The 22,536-nt window shown below is 42.9% G+C and overlaps 1 protein-coding gene across 1 annotated transcript in view; it reads left to right on the top strand.

The window, feature by feature from the left end:
• SLC10A7 (solute carrier family 10 member 7) overlaps positions 1-20,714 on the top strand; it is a 254,752-nt gene extending 234,038 nt beyond the window's left edge. The window contains exons 11-12 of the mRNA XM_047091249.1: positions 15,520-15,665; positions 18,193-20,714. Of these exons, the coding sequence (XP_046947205.1) occupies positions 15,520-15,665; positions 18,193-18,222 (176 nt within the window). The 3' untranslated portion in view covers positions 18,223-20,714. The remainder of the gene's footprint in view (positions 1-15,519; positions 15,666-18,192) is intronic.
• The last annotated feature ends 1,822 nt before the right edge of the window (positions 20,715-22,536 follow it).

The raw sequence follows: 22,536 nt of genomic DNA, 5'->3' as shown, positions 1-22,536 counted from the left end.
CTCAGTGGCAGGGCGGGAGCAAGAGGAGCCATCGTTTACCTGCACCAGCTGCACTGCCGCTGGACTGGGCCTGCAGTGGCACTGAAAACTCCGTACCTTACCTGACATGCTTTGAAGGTCGACTTAGTGGCATTAAGTTAGTGGAAACTCATAATTCCCAGTTTTCTTTATTTCCAAGTAAAAAAACCACCAGTCATGGAAGTAGCTCTAAAGAGATTAATTGTACCTGTTAACAACCAAATCACGCACCTGCAGTCATATACACGCCACGCTTCTGAGAGGGAAACGCCACGAGAGGTGAGGGGAACACGCTGTGGCGTTCTGGAGCTTGTCCTTTGTGAGGAGGCCTTCGCCCCGTCCAGGAGAGCTGACAGCGGCCCCTGGCCCAGTGCCTCCTGCTATCTCTACACTCGCTGTCAGTTGCCGAGGGGTTTGGTCTTTACTATTATTATTATTCATATTTAGAAAGTTTGCCTGTAGCAGTACTAAAATGTGCATCACAGGACAGCAGCTGTTTACCCTGTTTGAAGTGAAGACGCTCACCCAGGAGATCTCATTCACTTGAAGTTCATATCTCTCAATCTCCACTTGCAAACAGAGACCTGTGAATAACATTTGTCATTTCAGAGTTGCATCTCTCCAATTATTTATTGGGTTGTGTCTCTTCCAGAAGTTCCCTTAATTGAGCCAGACACTATAAACCGGTTTGTGTGTGTTTAATGACAGCCAGCTCCATGCTCCTTTACAGTGAGGAATAAACGAGCCTGCAGCTGCAAAACGAGGGGGACACCTACAGCCTCCTTGTCCCCATCTACAGCCCCATCCAGACAACTCCAGCCAGAAGTTAGAGTTAGCTGCCCACTTTTTAAAGCCATGGGGTACCAGGTGGGTTTTTGACAAGCTCCCTTGGGGGCAGGAGGAGACGTAAAATTGGACACAGCTCAGAAGAGGCCAAGGCCTCAGAAAGCCAGCTCATTTGGAATGTCATCACTCCTGAAGCTGAGCATGGCAACGATACTGTAGCAGCGACATTTCTCAGAGCTGTCCCTGCTGCACGTTCCCACCATGTACTGGTTCTCTGTGTGCTACGACTGGTCTACTCTGGTGCAAGCACTGTAGTACTGCTAGAGCAGACGTTCTAAATATTAATGAAAAACAAACCCCTCGAGGGGAAGGAAAAAAGAAAAAAAAAAAAAAAAGAGGTTAGAGTGGGAGAGAGCCAAAGCATAAGAGACTCTTAAAAACTGAGAACAAACTGAGGGTTGATGGGGGGTGGGAGGGAGGGGAGGGTGGGTGATGGGTATTGAGGAGGGCACCTTTTGGGATGAGCACTGGGTGTTGTATGGAAGCCAATTTGACAATAAATTTCATATATTGAAAAAAAAAAAAAACAAACCCCTCGACACTGGAAGTGAGTGCAAAAACAGGAAGCAATGGTGCCGATGAAAAGGTGCTTTTGAAACACAATTTTCTTGATTCGTTCATTCACTCACCAAGTGTTTTTTAGTGCCTACTATATGTTGGGTCCTGTTCCAGGTCCTATGGGCTGCAGCAGTGAACAAAGTACAAAAAAGTTCTTGCCCTTATCTAGCTTCCTTTCTAGTGGGATTAAACAGACACTTAAGCATAGAACATATCCGATGATGGTTAAGTGTTATACAGAAAAATAAAACCAGGAAGGAAAATAAGGAGTGCCAGGGTGGAGATGGGAAGGTTTTAGGCTGAAAGAGGGTGTTGGATCGAAGACCTAAAGGAAACAGGGAGCAAGTCACATGGGTATTTAGGGGAAGGAGATTCCAAGTGGAGGGAGCAGTGAGGGTGTGGGGCCTGGGGCAACACTGTGTGCCTGGCAAGTTGGAGGATGAGGAGGGGGCCAGTATTCAAGAAACAGAATGAGTGAGGGAGAGAGCTATAGGAGACATGGTACAAGGAGTAGGAGAAGGGCGAGTGATATTGTGTAAGACCTTGTTGGCCATTGTAAGGACCTACATTTTACTCAGGATGAGAGTGGAAGTCATTGGAAGGTTTTGAGTACACTAGTAGATCTTGAGTAGACAAGATCCAGCTTCCACTTTGAAAGGATCCCTATGGCTGCTGTGTTAATAAAAGCCTGGGGTTGGTGGATGGAAGGGTACAACAGTGAGAAACAGGAAGGCCAATTAAGAAGCTTTAATCCAGACAGGAGTTTAAGGTCAAAGGCAATTCAAAGTTGGGAGTGGTATTGGATTTTGGACATATTCTGAACACAGAGCCTATAGGGCTTCCTATAAACTAGATATGCTTATAAGAGAAAGGAGAATTAAAGATATTCTAAGGTGTTTGGCCTGAGGGGCTGGAAGGATGGAGTTGCCATTTACTGGATTTGGGAAGATGGCAAAGGAACAGATTTTGGTGGCTGAAGAGGGATGTGGGGGCAAGTCAAGAGTTCCATTTTGAACATGTTAAGTTTGAGATCTCTTAACATCCAATGGAGAGTTGGCCTTGTAAGTGTGGGGCTTTCATCACATAGAGGTTATTTTAAGCTCTCAGACTGGATGAGGTCACTAAGGACTATGGAGATAGAGGAGAAAGGAGCTTGGAGGACTGAGCCCTGAGCCACTCCAGAGGTTAGAGAGGATATGAAATTATTTTAATAAAATGATCTGAAATTCTAAATCAGCCAAACATATTGACATCCAAACTTGCAGGCCTGTTTTCTTCTGCCTTATAAGGCTGAGGGGAACATTAAATCAGAAAGTAGATATGAAGACAATTTGAAACATTAAAGGGAGAAGGCCCCGCTGTTTATCTGCTAATGCTAGGCACTGTATTAGGCACATAAGTTGCCTTTATCTCATGTAAGCTTCACAGTAGCCCTGCACAGTAGGTATTATTGAGCACACTGTCCAAGGTAGAAAGTTCTGCTTCAGTGAGGTCAGATAATTTACCCCAATCCACATAGTGACTAAAGAGCAGAGCCTACAGCATACGGGCCCATCTGTGCCTCCAGCATCCTCCAGAGTCCTCTTGCTCCCCCCTTCTACCAGACCTGGCTTCTCAGCCCAGCTCACATTAGAATCATCTGGGAGCTGTCCAATAACCGTGATGCCCTGACCTCTCCCCACAGCGATTACCTCTGAATCTCTCAGGATGGACCCAGCATCATAGTTCCTGAAAGCCACCCAGGTGATTCTAATGTGTAGCAGGGGCTGAGAACTACCGCATCAGACTACTTTCTGCATCTATGTGCATTTATGCACTACTGTGTTTCAAAAAGACTGCAATTTAGGGGGCGCATGGGTGACTCAGTCAGTTAAGCGTCCGACTTCAGCTCAGGTCACGATCTCGCGGTTTCTGAGTTCAAGCCCTGCGCTGACAGCTCAGAGCCTGGAGCCTGCTTTGTGATTCTGTGTCTCCCTCTCAGCCCCTTCCCTGCTCATGCTCTGTCTCAAAAATAAATAAACATTAAAAAAAATTTTTTTAAAGACTGCAATTTAAGATTATCCCTACTGATTTGTTAATAAAAGTGGCCATTTGTCTGTACTGACTTGTGAAAACCACAATTCTCTTAGATGTGTGAAGTACTCAGAGGTTAAGGAGAACTGAGGGGATTAGACAAACATCATTATTTCCAGAAATGGCTCCAAGGGCTTTCTTAATTTCTTCCTCTGCCTAAAAGCCTTCTAAATGAGGCCTTAACTCTCCAATTTTTATATATTCAGAATAAAGAGCAGGAGGAGGTTAGTAGGACATCATCTAGCTAAGTTAAACCACAGAAACCTGAGTGAACATTTTTAAAACAGTTGGATTTAAAGATAAATAATGCTAATTTCTAATCCCCAAATCAAAACTGCCTTGTTTTGTGTCAGTTCTTTAATTCTTTTGTGTCAGAAGACATCTCTTCTGATGTTGATGTTCATCATAAACATTGTATCATCAAGAAGAAAATTACTGCCAGAGGGTGATTAACAGCCATGTTGACAAAAGAAAGAATGTATCTTAAAAAAATAATGTGCATTTGGGTCACAGCTGATCACATATACCACTTAACTAAGACTTGAAAGCCTCCCAGAAGTTCCACCGTCCACTGTTAAGAGCATTATCAGGGCAAAATTTTAGGGAGCACTAAGTTTAGAGGGTGGGGGCTGTGTCAGAATCCACGAAAGCACGTGTCACATCCATCTGCTTCTCTGATGTGCCTCGGACAGAAAAGATTGGAGTGTTTTTCTTCATTTATATAAAAACACATCTAAAAACTTCTGTAAAATTAAGCAAGTCTTTCCAGAGCCGGAGTTCGGTGAGTTCTGTTCTGAACCAGGGGCCACTTCTGTATTGGTGATCATGTTAAATATATTCTGATGACCTTGTGTTATTTTTGTCATACAAAAGCCTCAATCTATTTTTGATGTTTTCATGTCCTGTGAGCATATTAGCCAGATTTTCTTGTAAGAAGACAAAAGACTCTTCCTTCACAGCCTAGAAAAGGAAAAAAAAGTCATGTCCATCTACTTCCTGCCCACCTTGTGTCCATAAATATGGTGACCCCATCCTGGAAGACACAGCCGGCGTTTGAATGAAGCCTCTGTGGCTCAGTTCTTTAATTCATTCTTGAATTCCCTGCTTGCTAATTACTCCTACAACGCTGTCAGACAGGTGAAGGTGTACCTAATCTTCCGAGGCAGAAACCTTCAATTGGTAGAGTTAAATGTTTCATTGTCAGCATCTGGTGAGTCAGCTCAGGCCATTCATTAAACGTCTTTTCCAATCAGAACGTACCTGTTTCAGAACAGAAATAACACCAGCTGCTCGTTTTGGTCTTTTCTTGCATCTTTATTTACATAAAACTTTCAGCAAAGCGATGGGATTACAGCCCAGGTAACTGAAGACTAAAACACAATCTATTATTTTCCTAAAGGGCCAAAAATGATCATAAGCCACCTTTTATTTGAAGCAAGTAACACCTGTTTTCGATGTTAATATTATCAAGCATCTCTTTTCTCTGGGGTTCCTAAGTACCCCAACAAATCAGCATTTCAGGCATTGCAAGCACAGAGTATGGTTGAAGACCACAGACACTGGAGCCAGTCTGTCTGTATTCACATCCCAGCTACATCCAGTCACCAGCTGCGCGTGGCCTTGGGGAAATTTGTACTGATGGTGACCTCAGTTTCCTCATCTGAAAAGTGGAGACAAGAATGGTAGCTTTACTCACACTGTAAGCATGAGGAGTGAATGAACTGATGTTTGCACACTCTCAGAATGGTACCTGACACATAGCAAGCCCTGTGTAATTGTCTTCTGTACCCTGTAGTGCCTTTCCAACACACAAATGAAGATCAAAAACGTCCATGAACTCAGTGGGGCACCTGGGTGGCTCAGTCGGTTAAACATCCGATTCTTGATTTCAGTTCAGGTCATGATCTCACTGTTCGTGAGTTCGCGCCGCGCTGACAGTGTGGAGCCTGCTTGGGATGCTCTCTCTCCCTCTCTCTCTACCCCTCCCCTGCTAGTGTGCGCTCTCTCTCTCTCTCGCTCTCTCTCTCTCGCTCTCTCTCTTTCTCTCTCAAAATAAACAAATAAATAAACTTAAAAAAAAATCTATGAACTCCAGATATGACTTCTGAAGTTCTGTACGAGGTGGGATTGTTGAAAGACTGAAACATGGATACTGCTCTCTCTTTTCTAAAGCTTTTGATTACTGGAAAGGTGGTTCCTTTTTCTTAATAATGGCCTTAGATGTGTAGTTTGTAACCTTATATTTGTTAATTGTCCTGCTCTTGCAGACCTAATTCTCCCTTTTGGATAAAAAAAATATATATATTCTTGAATTACGGTTTTGAAAGATGAAGGATAAATGTCTAAAGTTTCACATCAGAAAAGACATCTGACATTTAAAGTCCTCCTAAGTGTGGAGGGGAGGGTGGCCGGAGAGCAGTGTGAGCCCCTGAGAGGAAAACAGAGGGGGTGTTTGAGGCCAGTTTGTGACGCACGTTTGCTGACGTCTCCTGTGTGGATTGTAAAGTGTCCCCTCCCCTCTCGTACGCCAGCTACAGAGATAACCCTATGACATATTTTGGGCTTCGGAGGTTAGAAATTAAAATTCCATTTGTAGATATCTGTTAAACTGGTGCAGGATTGCCGTGTTTTTCTGCCAGAGGCCTAGCCAAGGGGGTTCGTCAGAGATCCCGGAGCTGCTGTTGTTGCCTTTGTATTGAGCACTTTGGAAATGTTCGACTTCTATGTGGGTTCCGTGAACCCACTGGGACACTGGGGAAAGTGCGAGAGAGCTCCTATCTGCATATGTTATTTAGTTGTACCTCATTTTGGATGCCTCTTTGTAAAAAAGGACAAAAATGTCTTCTTCTGTGTGTCATAAAGCAGCAGTAGGCTTTCTGATGCTGTGGTGGGGTAACGCCAAAGATAATAGGGCAGGAGATTGCAGTTAAGGATGGAATGACACAAAAAGACCGGGGAGGAAAGTGAAATGTAAATCATTGGCAAGGGTGAAGCAGTGTAATCTGCATATTAAAGTACCTTGGAGAATTTGCACAAAAGACCAGTTATTTAGATGGGAGTGAGAAGAAGATCTGTGACATCCTGTCCGCAGTCCTGAGGGAATCTGCAGGAAGTTGACTTGCCAGCCTTCAGAACATTCCAGATGGGTTTGGAAGGCTGGGGGGAGGGGATTGGGGGAGGAGTTCTAGAATAGCCAGGATTGTAAGCAGAATAGAATTCTGGGGGCTGTGCAGACTAAATAGCAGCTGCTCCAAAAGGCCACACCTTAGGGTAGCTCTTGACGAATCCAGCAGGCCTCTAACAAGCCAAGCCATAACCATTCAACCTAGAAGCAGATGGCCTTTCGTTTTACCCCCTCCAAACAAGAGACAAAAATCAGAATAACACAAACGTTCACTGAAACCATTTGCCTAACAACTGTTTACCTAGACAGCAGTGCTGCATTTTCTCGCTGCCGTGTGTCATGATTTTGTTACTGCGTGGAATTTGCTCTTTGCCTTGATTTGGCCTGGTATCCTCTATCTTCTCTCCCTATTAAATGAGTAACAGCATACACTCCTTGAAGGCAGTGGAAGGGGGCGATTGCCCATTTATTCACTGCACCTAGAAGATTGTCTGACACATAATGGACTTTGTACATTGTTTCACTTACTGTCTATTAAAAAAGACAAAAGCCCCAAACCTACAGAGTAGGTACACTTTACAGATGTGAAAACTGAGGCTAAATAACTTGCCCAACCAAAGTCACACAGGTGGGAAGTGGTGCACGTGCTGACCCAGGGCTCTTTGACTTCTGTGTCAGGCTTCTTAACTCCTACACTGACCTGCCTCACGTAGGTTACTGGATATAATAAATTATAAATGGCTGCATGAAAATGACAGCTATATTACTGAAAATTAGCTCGCTTTAGGTAAATCTCACCTGAAAGCCTTTTCTAACCAAATTCTAAAACTTGTTGCACTTTATCATGGTATCATTTTGTGCTCTAGAAATGGCATGTAATTGCTCCCTTGTTTAGTAATTGAGATAAATTAGTGCCAGTGAGTTTGACGTTTTGTGAGTACTTGTCTCTAAAGAGAAAGACTGTGTGTGTGTGTGTGTGTGTGTGTGTGCGCGCGCGCGCGCATGTGTGAGAAGGGAACACAGAGATTGGCATTTAGTGATGTGGGAGAAGAGTGTCTTAAACAGCGACTGCCTTCCTGGGTTATATTATGACTGGGGAGACCATCTATCCCAATGACTTTTAAAGGCAAACATGGGCTTTTCTGAGAGATTCACTGAGGAAGAGATAGAATTCAATAACAATGTGTAGGACATTTAGATAGTAAACTTATGGATGTTTCTAACTAAGAACAGACTAAACAAAAGTGGGAAATCACCATGACGACGGAAGAGAGAAGCAACTGGATTCCAGATTTGCCAGCAGCTCTCTCCAAACCTCAGTGAAAAGTCTGAGAAAGCATTTAAATGGAAAACAAGTCATGTGAATTCAGGCGAATGAACCCCTAAAAGACAGGAAGTGATCCAGGTGATTGGAATACACGCTATCTTTGCTAAGTGGGAATGTGAGTGTCATATTAGACTTCGAGGGACGCAGAGGCTGTTTTCCAACATATTTCCTCTCCTACTCCACAATTTAGTACTCGTTTCAAATTTCGTGTTCCTCAGTCAGTCCAGTTTCTTTCCTTCCTGCAATAGCAAGTGTATTTTGTCCTAGGAAATACAGTCCTCTCCCCAAGGAGTGTGTGAATGCACTCTCTTTGCAATCTAGCGAAGCAGCTAGTATTTATGTGTTCCATATCCTGTCTTCTTAAATAGGAAACATTACTTTAGTATCTATTCTTAAGTAATCAATCATTTATTAAGTACCAGTCCTGTGCTTAAATACTGCAGGAGTTTAAAAGAAGAATGCTATACTTTGCCTATGGTCAGGGGAAAACAAAACCTACACCAAAGAAAATAATGGCAACATAAGCAAATGCTAGTTTATCTGATGCAGGAGGAAGAGCATCTTCTTGCCTCAAAAGAGGAAGAAATCAGTAGGGAGGCCACCTTCACGGTAGAGGAAATATAAAGCTGAGCCTGAATGAACCCATAGGATTTAGGTGCGTAGAGAGAAAGGGCAAGGTCCAGCAGAGGCTGGGCTTTCACAAAGACAAGAAAGTGCTAGACCTGAGCTGAGAACTGCAATTGACAACTGAAAGTTTGGTTTAATGGAGTTGGCATAGCTCAGTGATTACAAGTAAATAGACTGAGGTCCAATTCCACCTCTACTGAAATGCATGATGCATGATGTCAGGCAAGCCACTTAACTGCTCTCAACCTCAGTTCCTTCATGCCTAAATGGGAAAATTGCCCCCACTCCATAGGGCTGTTGCAAGGATTAAATGAGATAATGCAGGCAAAGCACTTCGCACGCGGTAAGCACTTACAAAATGGTGCTGGTAGTAACTGTTTTTCACTGAAGTTGAATAGGTAGAGAACGTGATGAATGGGCACTGGACAGTCATTGTAATTCTTGAGCAGGGTATTGGCTTTAATTAATGTGGGTTGTAGGAAGATTAATCTGGCCGTGGTTTGGAGGATTGATGAAGGGAAGACTCTGAAGATGGGTTATGTCAGGAGGCTATAAGAGTAATCTCAGCTTGCCTTTATGAGGTACGGAATTAGGAAGGTGGCAGTGAAAACCGAGGGGGAAGGGGAGTGGCAGGCGGAGGAAAGAATCTACAGATTTCGGTGGCTTGATCTAGGGGTAAGAAGACAAATGGGGTTGGTCGAAGATAATTCCCAAACTTTGAGTTGTAGAAAGTGGGGAAGCCAGTGACAGAACAGGTTACACTCACCATGCTGACACTTGTCCCTCTGGCGGAGGAAAGCTGAGGTATCAGGGCAAGAGCTACAGGAAGGTGAGCCCCAGGAAGGCAGAGGCCTTGGCGGTGCTACTGACCTTATATGGTCAGCACCTAGAAGAGTGACTCACACAGGGCAGAGGCCCAAAAAGTATATTTTAACGAAGGAATGGATGGATGGGTGGATGGACGGATGGTGAGAACATTGTGCACCTACAGGTAAGTAAACTGAACTATGATATGAAGTAGATAGTTTTTATGTCGCGAACAATAGAGCAGCCTTCTGCCTTCAGTGTGGGCTAAATCAAAGTCCGTGTTTAACCTGGAAAGATAAATGTTTCCCAAGGAACAATTAAAAACTGCCCATCCGATAGAACATAGAAACTGTTGAAGCTTGAACACTAATACAAAGGGAATTTTCTAATTCAGAGAACATAAAATAAACATTTTTAAAATAGGAAGGAAAAAAAAAAAACTTGTTCTTGTACGTATTGTTTTATCCTTTCCATCCTGGGTATAGGATAAAAGAAACCCCTTACTCGCTTGTTAGAAGAAGAAAGCTCTCACTTGAAGTTCCTACTTGGCAGATGTCAGTTGAAAGCCCTGCGTATGGAATGTGCCTCAGTGTCAAACTCTGTTGGATAATTTTAGACGAATGTGTCATGTGTGACATGGAAATATGGCATGCTGTACATTACTGATTTCCCAAGTGTTTGGAGCAGGTAGTAATGTGCTGGGAAAGTGCTCTTTATCTATCCACACAGTGTACTTGTAGAGCAATGGGGAAATGCTTTTGGTGGAAATTACTTTAGTCAGAAAAAGAATCCATTTACAATATGCGCCTTCTAACATCTTTCAGACAATGCATTGTATTAAAGAGGCATTTTTTGATTAATGTTTTATAAACATTTTTCAGCATGACAGCTTAAAGCCCCCGTAAAATTGTAAATGCAGGCATAGTGTTCACTTCCATAAAGTCAAATGCCATCTCATAAAGTCTAGTTGGATCCTGTCAACCATGGTGACACAGAATCAGTACCTGGGAGCATTAAAATTAATTTGCTTCATTTATATTACTGCAGTGATAGCAAGATGAAAAGAGTCCTATATTTAAATTTTACTTTAAAAAGAAAACTCTTTCTAGTAAGTTTGTTTTTTTTTTTTTTAATTATTGCCATTTTTTCCCCCTACTTAAAGAAGATAATGAAAACGGAGTGATAGTCTGCACGGTAAATTTATGGTGGGATCTTGAAAAATAGAAATCCATTCACTCGACACACTCCTTTTGAGCACCCACTATGTGCTCAGAGATGAAGAGGAAACAGCTGCTGACCCTCAGCTGCCACCTTAGTGAGGGCAGCTCCTAAGGACCGGCAGTGGTAGTACTCGCGGTGAGCACGAGGCTGGAATGTGCTGCGGGTCAGGCGAGCACAGAGTGGAGAGGACCTGAAGGCCAGTGGGCGACTGTGAAGACGGCATCCCAGAGGAGGTGACTTAAGAACTGAGGGCCACTGGAGGAGAGGGCTCGAGAAGTGGGTGAAGGGCATTCCAGGCAAAAGGAGCTTGAGTGCAAAGGCTGGGGGACAGCGCTGGGGCCTGGGCACGTGGCAGGGAGGGCGAGGAGGGCAGCGCGGAGCTCCTCCCGGCTGGAGCACAAAGTGAGGAGTGGGGGAGTGTGAGACACACAGGGACGGGTAGGGGCCAGGTCAGGAGGGTCCTTGTGTACCACACCTAGGAGTCTCCCCTATGTGACAAACTCCCGAGGGATTTGATGTAACCTGATTTTGTGCTCACTCTGGCCACAGAGTGGAAAATAGCTTCGACAGAACAGACCTCAAGTCAGAGAGACCTTCGTGTGGTTGTGGGACATAGTGTGGGAATGCAGTGGAGAGCAGATTGCCCTGAAGGAAGTTTATGGGGAGGAGGTGTGAGCGGTCACAGGGGTGCCTGGGAAGCCACCAGTGTGGGTTATGTCACATTCCATTCCCGGCATTCCTCGCTCTTTCACAGAGCAGTTAATAAGTTCCATGAGTGCTAACTGAACGAACAAATGATGGAGCGAGTTATTAAACAAGTGAGTAAAGAGGGTGGAAGGTGGTGCGTGACATAGGTTTCTGGAACAAGAGCCACTGCTGGTGTTCTGATTTGGCTTGAAGATTGCGTTCTGCCAAGTTCATGGCCAACTGATGGAAATCGTGACTCTTACAGGTTCCTTACGTCTCTGTTGAATTTTGCGTTGTCATCCTAATAGTGCCGGCAACGTGACACAGATGCCCTGGAACTGACGTACTGACCTCACTGCTTCCAAGTGATGGCCACCATAGCATGAGACACTCCAACATGGAAAAGTGAACCCTCGCTCTGCTTCTCCCAATTTCTTTCTACACTGACCTTCGAGGAAATGAAAATGCAGAGTGAAGGGTCTACTAGAGTTGGGCGGGAGGCTGAAAGAACAGTAGGGAAAAAGAGAGATGGAAAGATGGAGATAAATAAGAGATTGGAGAAAAAACTCGAATAATTGAAAAGGAAAGTAGAAATCAAATGATTGAAAAGTAAGGTGGATTTTAAGACTGAAGAAAAGGGGCATCTGGGTGGCTCAGTCATTTGAGCCTCTGACTTTGGTCCGGTCATGGTCTCCTGGTTCGTGAGTTCGAGCCCACATCCAGCTCGCTGTTGTCAGCTTGGAGAGCCCTCTTTGGATCCTCTGTATCCCTCTCTCTCTTTGCCCCTCCCCCATTCGCTTGCTCTCTCGCTCTCTCTCTCTCTCTCAGAAATAAACATTAAAAAAAAAAGAGAGAGACTGAAAGAAAATGAAGATTTCGGAAATGAATAACATATGACCTGAATTGCTGGGGTCCCCCTCCCCTCACCAAGAGACGGAGCTGCACATCTGCCATACGAGAGTAAGCGAGGACATGTGAAAGGGACTTGGGTCCTGATCTCTGGAAGCTAAGTTTTTTTCCTCTATTACATCATGTTCAATCATATTTTTAACATTAGTCACTTCGAGTGATAGTGATAGGAAATGTGATTAATGATTAACAAGGGGGTATTGCAGGCACATAAAGTGAGAAGAAATCCCTGTTTAACCCGACACATGTCCGTGGCAGCTGGTAGTCATCACGGACCCCTTCTCTTTGTGGGGAGTGAATACGTGCACTACAAGGCAGCGTAAGAAAAGCGTCTGTACCACCAGGTCCATCAGGAAAAAGGGAAAACACTCTTTCACGTAGGAAAGAGTAAACAGTGTGGGGAAACGCGAAAGGGGGAAAGGGGACCGTGAGGACAAAAAAGGAGTAATAACCACAGGTAGCAGCGGGAGCTGGGTGAACAAAGGGAAGAAGTGGGGGTTGTCAGAGCCTAGAAGCTTAGAGAAGGAAACGGGGGCTGAGGCATCTTAGGAGGGGCACAAGGACCTATCTGCTGGAGCCAACCACTGCCGCTCCCTGAAGGCGCTGTGGCCATCAGGAACCCCAAGCTCCTCCTCCTCCAGCCTTCCTCTAGTGCCCCGGTTGGCAGAACCATCCACGGAGTCGGCTGCCAAGGACGGGTGATGTTTGCAGAGTCCCAGCCCCATCCTGGAGCAGTGTACAGAAGGGTGTGTTTGAAGATTAGATCTAGGAGCTGAAGAACCAGCCCAGAAGAGAACTTCACACAAATGGTGTGAAGGTAGAAGGTCACTTGTACACTGGAAGCTTCCTGCGAGTAAAGGCTTGGCTCCATCTTTCTGTCTGTGTGCCCTTGACACTACTGGGGTTGTCCTAGCCATCACCTAGCTCCTCGAGCATGTGAAATCACAGGAACATCCGGTATGGGTGGCAGGGGAGTTTGATGACGTCTTCTGCTTCTGGAAGTGCTTCTGGGAAGCATCCAAGGGGAATGAGTTCCAAAAGAACTTCTGGACTAGAAAGCGTTTACACACCAAAAAGTTCCATTTCTGCCTAACGAAGCTGCCGTCCCCATGGCATCTTGAACTGAAGACCTCGGAGGCCTTGACCCTTACCTAGCCCAGAGAACTGGAACACGAGATTGCCTGGGTTGCAGTTCAGACCCCCCCACCTGGAAAAGCTTCCTGACCACGAGGTGCCTCTTTCCTCATCAGAAAAATAGTGCAAACAGTAGTTTTCATCAGCCTCCAAGGGTTATTGGGAGGCTTAATTCCATTAATATGGGAGAGCACTTTGGCAGCACGTGACATGTAGTAAGCACTCATTGCATAACAACAATTCTCATCGTCATTACTGCCACATCTCTGTACCTAATTCCTCACACTAAGGTGAACCTCTGATGTGGCTTGCCCTGAGATGCCTCCTATCTCAGGCAAGGCCTGAGGAGATGCCTCTTTGCAGCGATTATTTGTTTATTTATTGCAGCAGCAGCCCCGTGACTGTATCTCTGGCTTCCCTTCAGAGCCTACTTAAGCTTGCCAGAGAAAGACACAGAGCCTGAGTCTTTGCCAAAAAAGGGTAACTCAGGTGATTTAGCCCAGCAGCCATGGTCCTCGAACTTTGGGTCAGAATCTTTGCTCTGATCATTTACGGGGACAAATGTCTCTGTATTTCTATTCGTTCCCTTCAGCCCTACTTTGACTCCACCTGCACCCACCGGCTACTTAACATCATCCCTTTGGGCCAAATAATCTCTCCTGGAAACAGGAGGAGAATGTTCTGGTCTTTTCTCGTCGCAAGAACTTCCCAGGACTGTAATATCAGATGCTGCTTTTCAACTGTCAGTTGATTAAGTGTATTTTTAAAAAAATTTTTTTAATGTTTATTTATTTTTGAGAGAGAGACAGAGTGCGAACATGGGAGGGGCAGAGAGAGAGGGAGACACAGAATCCAAAGCAGGCTCTAGGCTCCGAGCCATCAGTACAGAGCGCGATGCAGGGCTCAAACTCACGAACCGCAAGATCATGACCTGAGCTGAAGTCGGATGCCCAACCAACTGAGCCACCCAGGTGCCCCTGATGAAGTATATTATTTTTAAAAAGAAAGCTCTTTTGTTTTTTTTCTATTAGTGAGAAGACAGAAACTACAAAAATCTAAGCATGTCCTTTCAGAGCTGTGAGAGAAAGATCGTTGGGGATGAGTTAAGTGTCTTCAGTTTACGGCAATGATTTGTGAGGCTATGAAAAAGAAAGCGGCTATGAAATACATTTTTGCATAAAGGTTTGAAATTTATTAGAAGGTAAAAATAATTGAAAAAGCAGAGCTTTCCTCAGTGGGTTATAATAAAAAGTTATTTATGTGCCATCATTGTGCATGTTTAGGACCTTGAGTCCTTTCCAGAGGCTGTTCTCAAAGAAACAAGAAGGAAGCTAAGCTATTAAAGCCATTCCGTTGAAAAAGCAGACATACATACACAGGAATTCTGACAACTGGGCCACATTGAAACAATTGGTAATAATAGTCAAATTGCCGGTGTCTGATTTCTGTTATAAAAGCCTAATAGGTACACACATAGGCAGCTGTTTACAAAATCTGCAGACTTTGCCCTTGGTATTATAGAGTGGTAGATTCACAAAGCTGTATTCATTTACCTGAGCTCCATTAAGACTTTCACTGTGGGGCTTAAACATTCAGCACTCATCGTAGAATTCACTTGCCGTACACAGTAGCTCGTAAAGAGCTTTGGGATCCTTGGCCAAAAGAGAAGGGGCAAAGACTTTATTAACATTCACTTGGCAAAAGTATCCTCCTACTTATAACGATGTATATCATATGTTATCTTACCATATCCTTTCGATTCTCAAGAGTGAACTTTTGGGACTTTGAAGTGGTGTCAAGCAGGCCTCCCTCCTAAACACCAGCAGTCTATTTCACTACTAAGCACGGAAGGATCCATTTTGGACCTCTTCCTTACGATTATTTTTCAGCCTTCTGAGAAGCAACTCTTCTCCCCTCTCCTCGGTAGACAGGCTGCTGATTTGCAGTGGGAATTATTGGTGCTGTTGAACACTGATCACCTTTTCAGCTTTAATCTGTTCTGGGAAGAGCTATGTAGTGAAAGGAAGATGGAAAGATTTGATTATGTGTTTGAGACATTCCCTATGAATACATTCCGGGGGAAAGATGATAATGACCCAGTTCAAAATTCCGGTTTTATTGGAGTGTGTCTTTAGTTTGATGACAGACTGAATTTGCCTCTAGATTTTCTGTCTTCTTTGTCCACCAGGAATTCCAATGCTGAAGATAGTGTTTGCAGGCCATGAGCACCTCTCTCTAATATCCGTGCCCTTACTCATATACCACCCAGTTCAGATCCTTCTGGGAAGTGTGTTAGTGCCAACGATAAAGTCTTGGATGGTGTCAAGGCAGAAGGTAAGACTCTGGCAAGATCTCATTTAAATCCAAATTAGATTGAAATGCTATTTCTGAATCTTAGCTGTTCATATTCTTTAAGTTTTGCTAGCATATTCTCATTCTCAAGTACATATTTTCTTAACTAATCACAGTAATAATAATGATGCATTGATCCATTTTATTTGAAAAGGAAGACTGAGGGTTAATTGAAGGGCAAATTGCAATGGGTAAAGGTGAATATACTCAAAATATCTGTACCCCTCCTCTCAGGTGTTCACCATCTTTCCCCCACCCTGTCTTTTTCATACGTGTCCTGATTTCACATGCCTTTCTAAATGTGATACCCCCCGGGGCACCTGGGTGGCTCAGTCAGTTAAGTGTCCATTCTTTTTTTTTTTTTTTTCAACGTTTATTTATTTTTTTTGGGACAGAGAGAGACAGAGCATGAACGGGGGAGGGGCAGAGAGAGAGGGAGACACAGAATCGGAAACAGGCTCCAGGCTCTGAGCCATCAGCCCAGAGCCCGACGCGGGGCTCGAACTCACGGATCGCGAGATCGTGACCTGGCTGAAGTCGGACGCTTAACCGACTGCGCCACCCAGGCGCCCCAAGTGTCCATTCTTGATTTTGGTTCAGGTCATGATCTCATGATTCATGAGTTCGAGCCCCGCATCGGGCTCCATGCTGACAGCATGAACCTGCTTGGGATTCTTTCTCTCCCGCTCTCTCTGCCCCTTCCCTGCTCGTGTTCTCCCTCTCTCTCTCTCAAAATAGATGAATAAAACTTTTAAAAAATTAAATAAATAAATGTGACAGCACCTGGGTTTATCTAAAATGTCTATTTTTTTAATATTCTAGACACCTAATAACTTCTTTGCACAGCAAAACTATGTGTTTGGGCATTTAAATAATTTAATTAACAAAATTAACACAATGTCAACTTCACTACACTTAGCTCAGAGTCTTGTTACTTATTTGATATCTGTAGATTTTATTTCCTAAATTATCAGCCCAAATAAAATCGGCCAGGTGATTCACACAAAGTTTAGTTGCTGCAATATACCATCGAAGCATCCACAGAGTTGTCTCCTTCCCAGCAGCTCAGACCTTACAGGACTTCTCTGAGCCTATACACAGCATGGCAACTGTTATCAGGAGAAGCATAGGCAAAAAGAGACATCCAGTGGCAGGGGAGTGCCCTATGTTGTGTCCTTAGCGTCCTGAAAATGGAAGAGCCACACGACACCCATTGAGCTCTGTGTGCCAAGCGCATCCCAACATTTACCTGGTTCAGAGTGTGGACCTTGAAAAGCCTACGGGCTGTGCTGCCTCCTTTCTGGATGACCTCGGGCACGTACTTCACTTCTCTGTACCTCAGTTTCTGCCACTCTGAGACTAATGATAATATCTACTCTTTAGAGTTACAGAGGGTTAAATGGCAGGTGTTTGATAAAAGCTAGCAGCTGTAAGTATCGTTATTGTCACCGCTGCCCATTACTATGTACAACACCATTCGCGGCGAGCTCTGTTGTCATACTGTATGGGTTAGGAAGTAGGCTTGGGGAGCTGAGCAACTTGCCCAAGGCTACATGGGTGGCTTCATCAGTGCTAGAGTGAGGACTAGAACCCTGGTCTCTTTGGCCTCCAGAATCTTGCCCCAATACCACAAGAACCTCCCAGACAAAAATAGAACATCGCTTTTATACGAAGTGCCCTAGGTCCCCAGGAACCTACTTGAAAAAGCTAGCCCACCCAGCACCTTCATTTATTCTGTCATTTACCAGAACGTTAGCCATTCCTGTTCTGTACTGGGTGCCACTATGGGCTCTGATCTGCCCACTCTGAGTTGGTAGAGGAGCGGTTTAGTACCTTTTTATTTCTTTTACTATTTATCCCTCTTGAAAACTTCCATTTATATTTATCGATGTGTATGTGCGCTGTTGGTCAGAATCTATACACATACATTTTGACAAAGAATGAAGACAATTACTTGAAAATCCTAATATTCTATCAAAAACATGTAGTTGTAGTGAACAGAAAATTGTTTTAAAGCTCTGGGATTTATTCTGCAGAGTAACTGAAGCATTTCCAAAAGGGAGGCAAAATTGGACAACGCTGTTCATTTTCCTTTTGCATGGGAACTCCTCCAAACAAGGGAGGTATCGGCTACCTTAGAATAGTCCAGAAGGCTTGGAATATTTACCCATCCCATTTGACCACAAAATAAATACAAACTGTCAATCATATCCATGAGCGTCTCCTCTGCTTTACAAATAATAGTGATTGAGACGCATGGCAACCATCCATGTTTGGTGGGACAGTGTGAGTAGCCAGGTCAGGCTGGGGAGATGACAAAGTCTGCCGGCCGGTGAGGTGGGCAGATGGGTCTGTTTGTGTCTGGAGGTTTGGATCACTGGTTATGTGAGGCTATCGGGGTGGGCTGCCTCTTCCTTCTAGTAGCATAAATTATCTGCTGTTGATTGATGCTTTCATTTTGTTCATAGATACTGTCCAATTCTGAACATCACGTTGTCCTTTCTTACAGGGAGTGAAGTTGACGAGGCCAACAGTATAATGAAGATGGCGCCCTTCGTGTAGCAATGTATATATGTACAGGATTGTACATACAAACAGTTCCGAAGACACGTACTTGTGAATGTTGCTTCGATGCATATTTTATTTTTCTACACAAAAATATGATATAACAGTTTAAGTGCCTTAAAATGTATTTGACAGGAGCGTTATTTCCAAAACCTACTTCGTTGGTTACTGCCAGGGGTGGTACTGTATTTTGGAGTGGTTTATTTATTTATTTTTCCTACCACAGGAAACTGTCACCGTGACAAAAAGCAAACATGCTTTCCTTGTACCACCTTTGGTGCAATACAACTCTGTTCTAGTTACTGTGCTGTTTGAAATGAGGTCACCCCATCAGGAAGATGCCCTCCTGATGACAGTGAAAATTTCCAAAGTCTTATTCATGAATACTTTGATTTACTGTGTGATTCTTTTTTTCTACAACTGTGACATGCCTCTTCCTTATCAACTCAGCAGGGGTCATAGATTGAATAGATGCTGAAAAGCATGAGTTATCTGCATTTCTTGACATCATTTTTTAGACATTCCTTCAAATAGTTTCCACACAGAAACTCCTCAGTCCCATTATAAGAGATGGCGGTGTTATATGTCTTAAATTTATTATAAGCTGCTTCAAAGAAAGAGCCTGATGTTTGAGTTGTAAGTAAGGGAAGTTTTGAGGTAAACTACAGGACTCAGTTTTCAGGATTTTTACAATTATATTTCACATATTTTCCCTTTTTCTGCCATAATTTCTTTCTTACCTGTTTTCCAGCACACTCCCAAACTCGTAACAACAAATGTAAGACACAAAAATGTTACCGTCAGTTGGAGAACAGCAACAATTAATGGTAGATTATATTCACATTCCGCAACTGAGACCAGAATTTATTCTTGTTACACAGATGTCTGAGCACAAATTGCCCCTTTTAGCCGGAAGCAGCCTGTTACATCCTTGAATTAAGCACACGTAAGGCACTTGAGACAAGTTATTGACGAAAATTTCCTTGGCAGATTTGACAAACGTTTGCAACAATTTTTTAGAATTAAATCATATTGCTCTTATGAATAAATAAAAATATAAAGGTCATGGATACAAGCAAATGTTACATATACACATATGGAAAGAAAATTGGGCACAGAAAATGCAAAAACATTCATTAACCAAAATACCAAATAAAATGATGTCCCAATTGGGCATCAGCTTTCAAAAGAGTGTTCATGTTTGCTTCTACTGTGGCTGAGCAAACTTTTACTGGACCCAACTAGAGAAGAAAGTAATATATACAATTAGGGGAACATTTTCTTCTGCTTCCTGCACAGCATTCTGTCACATTCTCTCTGCGTGTCCTTCCTTGATCTGATAGACGGTATTGGCATCCTGGGTCTCACAGAGGCTGACTCTGTCCTCAATAGCTGTTTAGTTGTTATTTGGTCAGCAACACAAAAATCATTCCATAGAAACTTACCGGCTTTATCAGTACTGTAAATTTATATTATTGTCCCGACCAGCTCTCATCTCTGTAACTTCTGACCATTTCAATACTATTGAACCTTGTAAGTTTCACAAGAGTTATCCTCACTGTAAATTTTAAGGCTAGTGCCAGACTCTGCAAAAATCCTTGTTCAACAGGCTATTTGCCAAGAATGTCCCTGTATCTAAAACTCCAGTAATTTTGCTCGATACCTTTGATGCTTACATATGGAGCACAGGAAGATTTTCATGTTTTGTTCCCTCAAGCTTCTTTGAATTTCAGAGGAGATGGAATTGTCTGTCTGTCCATCTGAGCTATAAAAATCTTTCTCTCTAGATTAGAATACTGATTTTTTTTTTTGCCCCAACTTATCTACCTCTATTATCTAACACCTATAGTAGGTGTGATTAATGGGATAAGGTTCAACTGAAAATGCTATAACATTTTATCTTTTGCTTTAAAAAATGTTTTGTTTTCAAATAATCTCTACATAGTGCATTTTGTGGCTTTAGTGATAGGTTTATGCCCATTTCTTTTTTTACACAAATACCGTGGCATATTTTTCCATAAAGAATAAAAAATAAAATCAAAATTTATTTTTAATTCATGCTTATTGGGATTTAATTATTCATCTCAAAATATTTTGCTCTGTGTTATGCACTGTCAGGCTATCCATTTATGCATTCTTTTATCTAAATGTGTTTATGAAGGAAATACATTGTATTTATGTTTACTCGTTTTTCCACCTGTTTTTTTTTAACGGTTGTTATGAAATTTGATTTTTTTAATGGGTGATACTGTTAATCTTTTCATGTGTCCTTTTCTCGGTTTTAAGTTTTGTATTTTTAAAAAATTCTTCCCTATTTTGTTTAACACACCTCTGGCTAATGTTCAGTGTTTGTTTATGCTAAATACCAAATTTTTACAAAAGGATTGCTGAAGTTAATGAAGTGGGTTATTTATGATGAATGGAAGATGCAGATAATTCTATGATTAAACAGAGATGTTTCCAAAATCACAAGAGAACCTGTGGCTTATTTTTAACCTGATTTCAGATACACTCCTATGGCCTTCTAAGTCTCTCTAGATTTCTCTTGATTCATTCCAGTATTATTACATCGTTTGTGGTTAAATACACATAAGCTTCATAATCTTCCCAGGTACCCATATCAATACCTCCACCGCAGCATAATGTTAACATCCAAAATTAGCCCTTGCTTCTTTTGTTAGCATTGTTTTCTCTGCAACAGGAGTGAGGACCGAAAGACAAACATACCCAAGAGAAGGGACCAAATTTAAGCAGTTCGAATTTCAGGCCCCCTTGTCATCTTCTCAAGGGATAGAAAAGATGAAACGTTGGAATGCCCTTTCCAAACGCAGTATGTCTTTATGAGCGCCTTACCTTGTGTAGAATTCCTTATTTTTTTGTTCTTCTTTGGCTGCCTTCTTGGCTTCGCAATCCTCTTTGCCCTGGCAGGCTGTTGTAAATGCCACCCCCTCCATGAAGCTTTCCTGCCTCCCCAGCCAGTGCTAGACTTGCTCCCTGTAACATGCCCTTAGAACCTGTCCCTCAAGCCTTCTGAAACCTTTGCGTTGTCTAATCATTACTTCCATTTGTCTCCTACAGTGTGGCCTTCATTTCTGTTTCTCTATAGTGCCTAGCACAGTGCCTGGCTCAGAATAGTGTCTAGAATATACATGTTGACTTTCTCAATTGTTATCTTAATGGGTAGGACATGAAGCTTCAAAATTATGAGAGAGCTCGTCCCTACGTTTAGATCATTACTAATTTACAGGAAAAACTGACTTTTTTATTGCTGTTCCGATCCTGAATAAAACTGTGGAGCTACATCAAGCTACTCAGAAAATACATTACTTCATAGCTGTGTAAATATTAACTCTCCAAGGTGACATTGCAGATGTGATAAGGAAACAACTTTCATCTTCTATGCTTTGACAGAACAGTAAGCCCTCAATAATTCAGGCTAAATCAGGTTGGGTCGATCTGAATTAGTGAATATATGCATAAAAAATAGTTTTCCTTATAGAAGTGTTAACGTACTATAAAGACTAGATACAGATTAGTATGATTATTATCCTATCATTGGTTTGTATATAGACATAAACAAAAAAGTCTTACAAGACTTTATTCTCTCTAGTAAGCCAACTAATCTTATTTACAAGATATGACAGTTTCTCAAATGTGAGTTAAACATAACCTCATTTAAAGGGGAAAAAAAGTTTCTCATACACCCTGGAAAATTTGTCTACAGAGCCCATTATGAGAAACTGCATTAAATGGTAAATGACCATCACTGGGGCCCCTGGGTGGCTCAGTCGGTTGAGCATCCGACTTTGGCTCAGGTCATGATCTCACAGTCTGTGACTTCAAGCCCCACGGCGGGCTCTGTGCTGACAGCTCAGAGCCTGGATCTGCTTCGGATTCTGTGTCTCCCTCTCTGCCCTCCCCTGCTTATGGTCTGTCTCTCTCAAAAATAAATAAACATTTTTTAAAAATTAAAAAAAGAAAGTAAATGATGATCACTAAGGATCCATCAGCACCCATGTGCTTGTGAACATGGGCGCAGATGAGACTGCTGAAATCACAGCACCATGCTGAGTCATAGATGTTCCCCCTGTGATGTCAACTCAGGTACCCAGACCCTGGGAAGGAAGACCAGGGTTTCTGTGAGACCAGGCCTCAGAGTCTGCTGATAGGAAAAGGCAACACACCGAAGAGATCGATCCTGGCCACAGCCACAGACATTGATCATTCCCTCGTTGCCCACTGTTCCAAATGTGAAATCCTTGCAGCCGTGTCGATTTGTGCGCACTGC

Source organism: Lynx rufus, unplaced genomic scaffold (assembly GCF_022079265.1).
Source record: "Lynx rufus isolate CCGP_SWC_20201006 ecotype Redwood Valley unplaced genomic scaffold, mLynRuf1.p SCAF_3, whole genome shotgun sequence".
Taxonomy (NCBI): domain Eukaryota; kingdom Metazoa; phylum Chordata; class Mammalia; order Carnivora; family Felidae; genus Lynx; species Lynx rufus.
The sequence above is the reverse complement of the archived record's forward strand: the minus strand, read 5'-3'. Positions and strand labels throughout refer to the sequence as shown.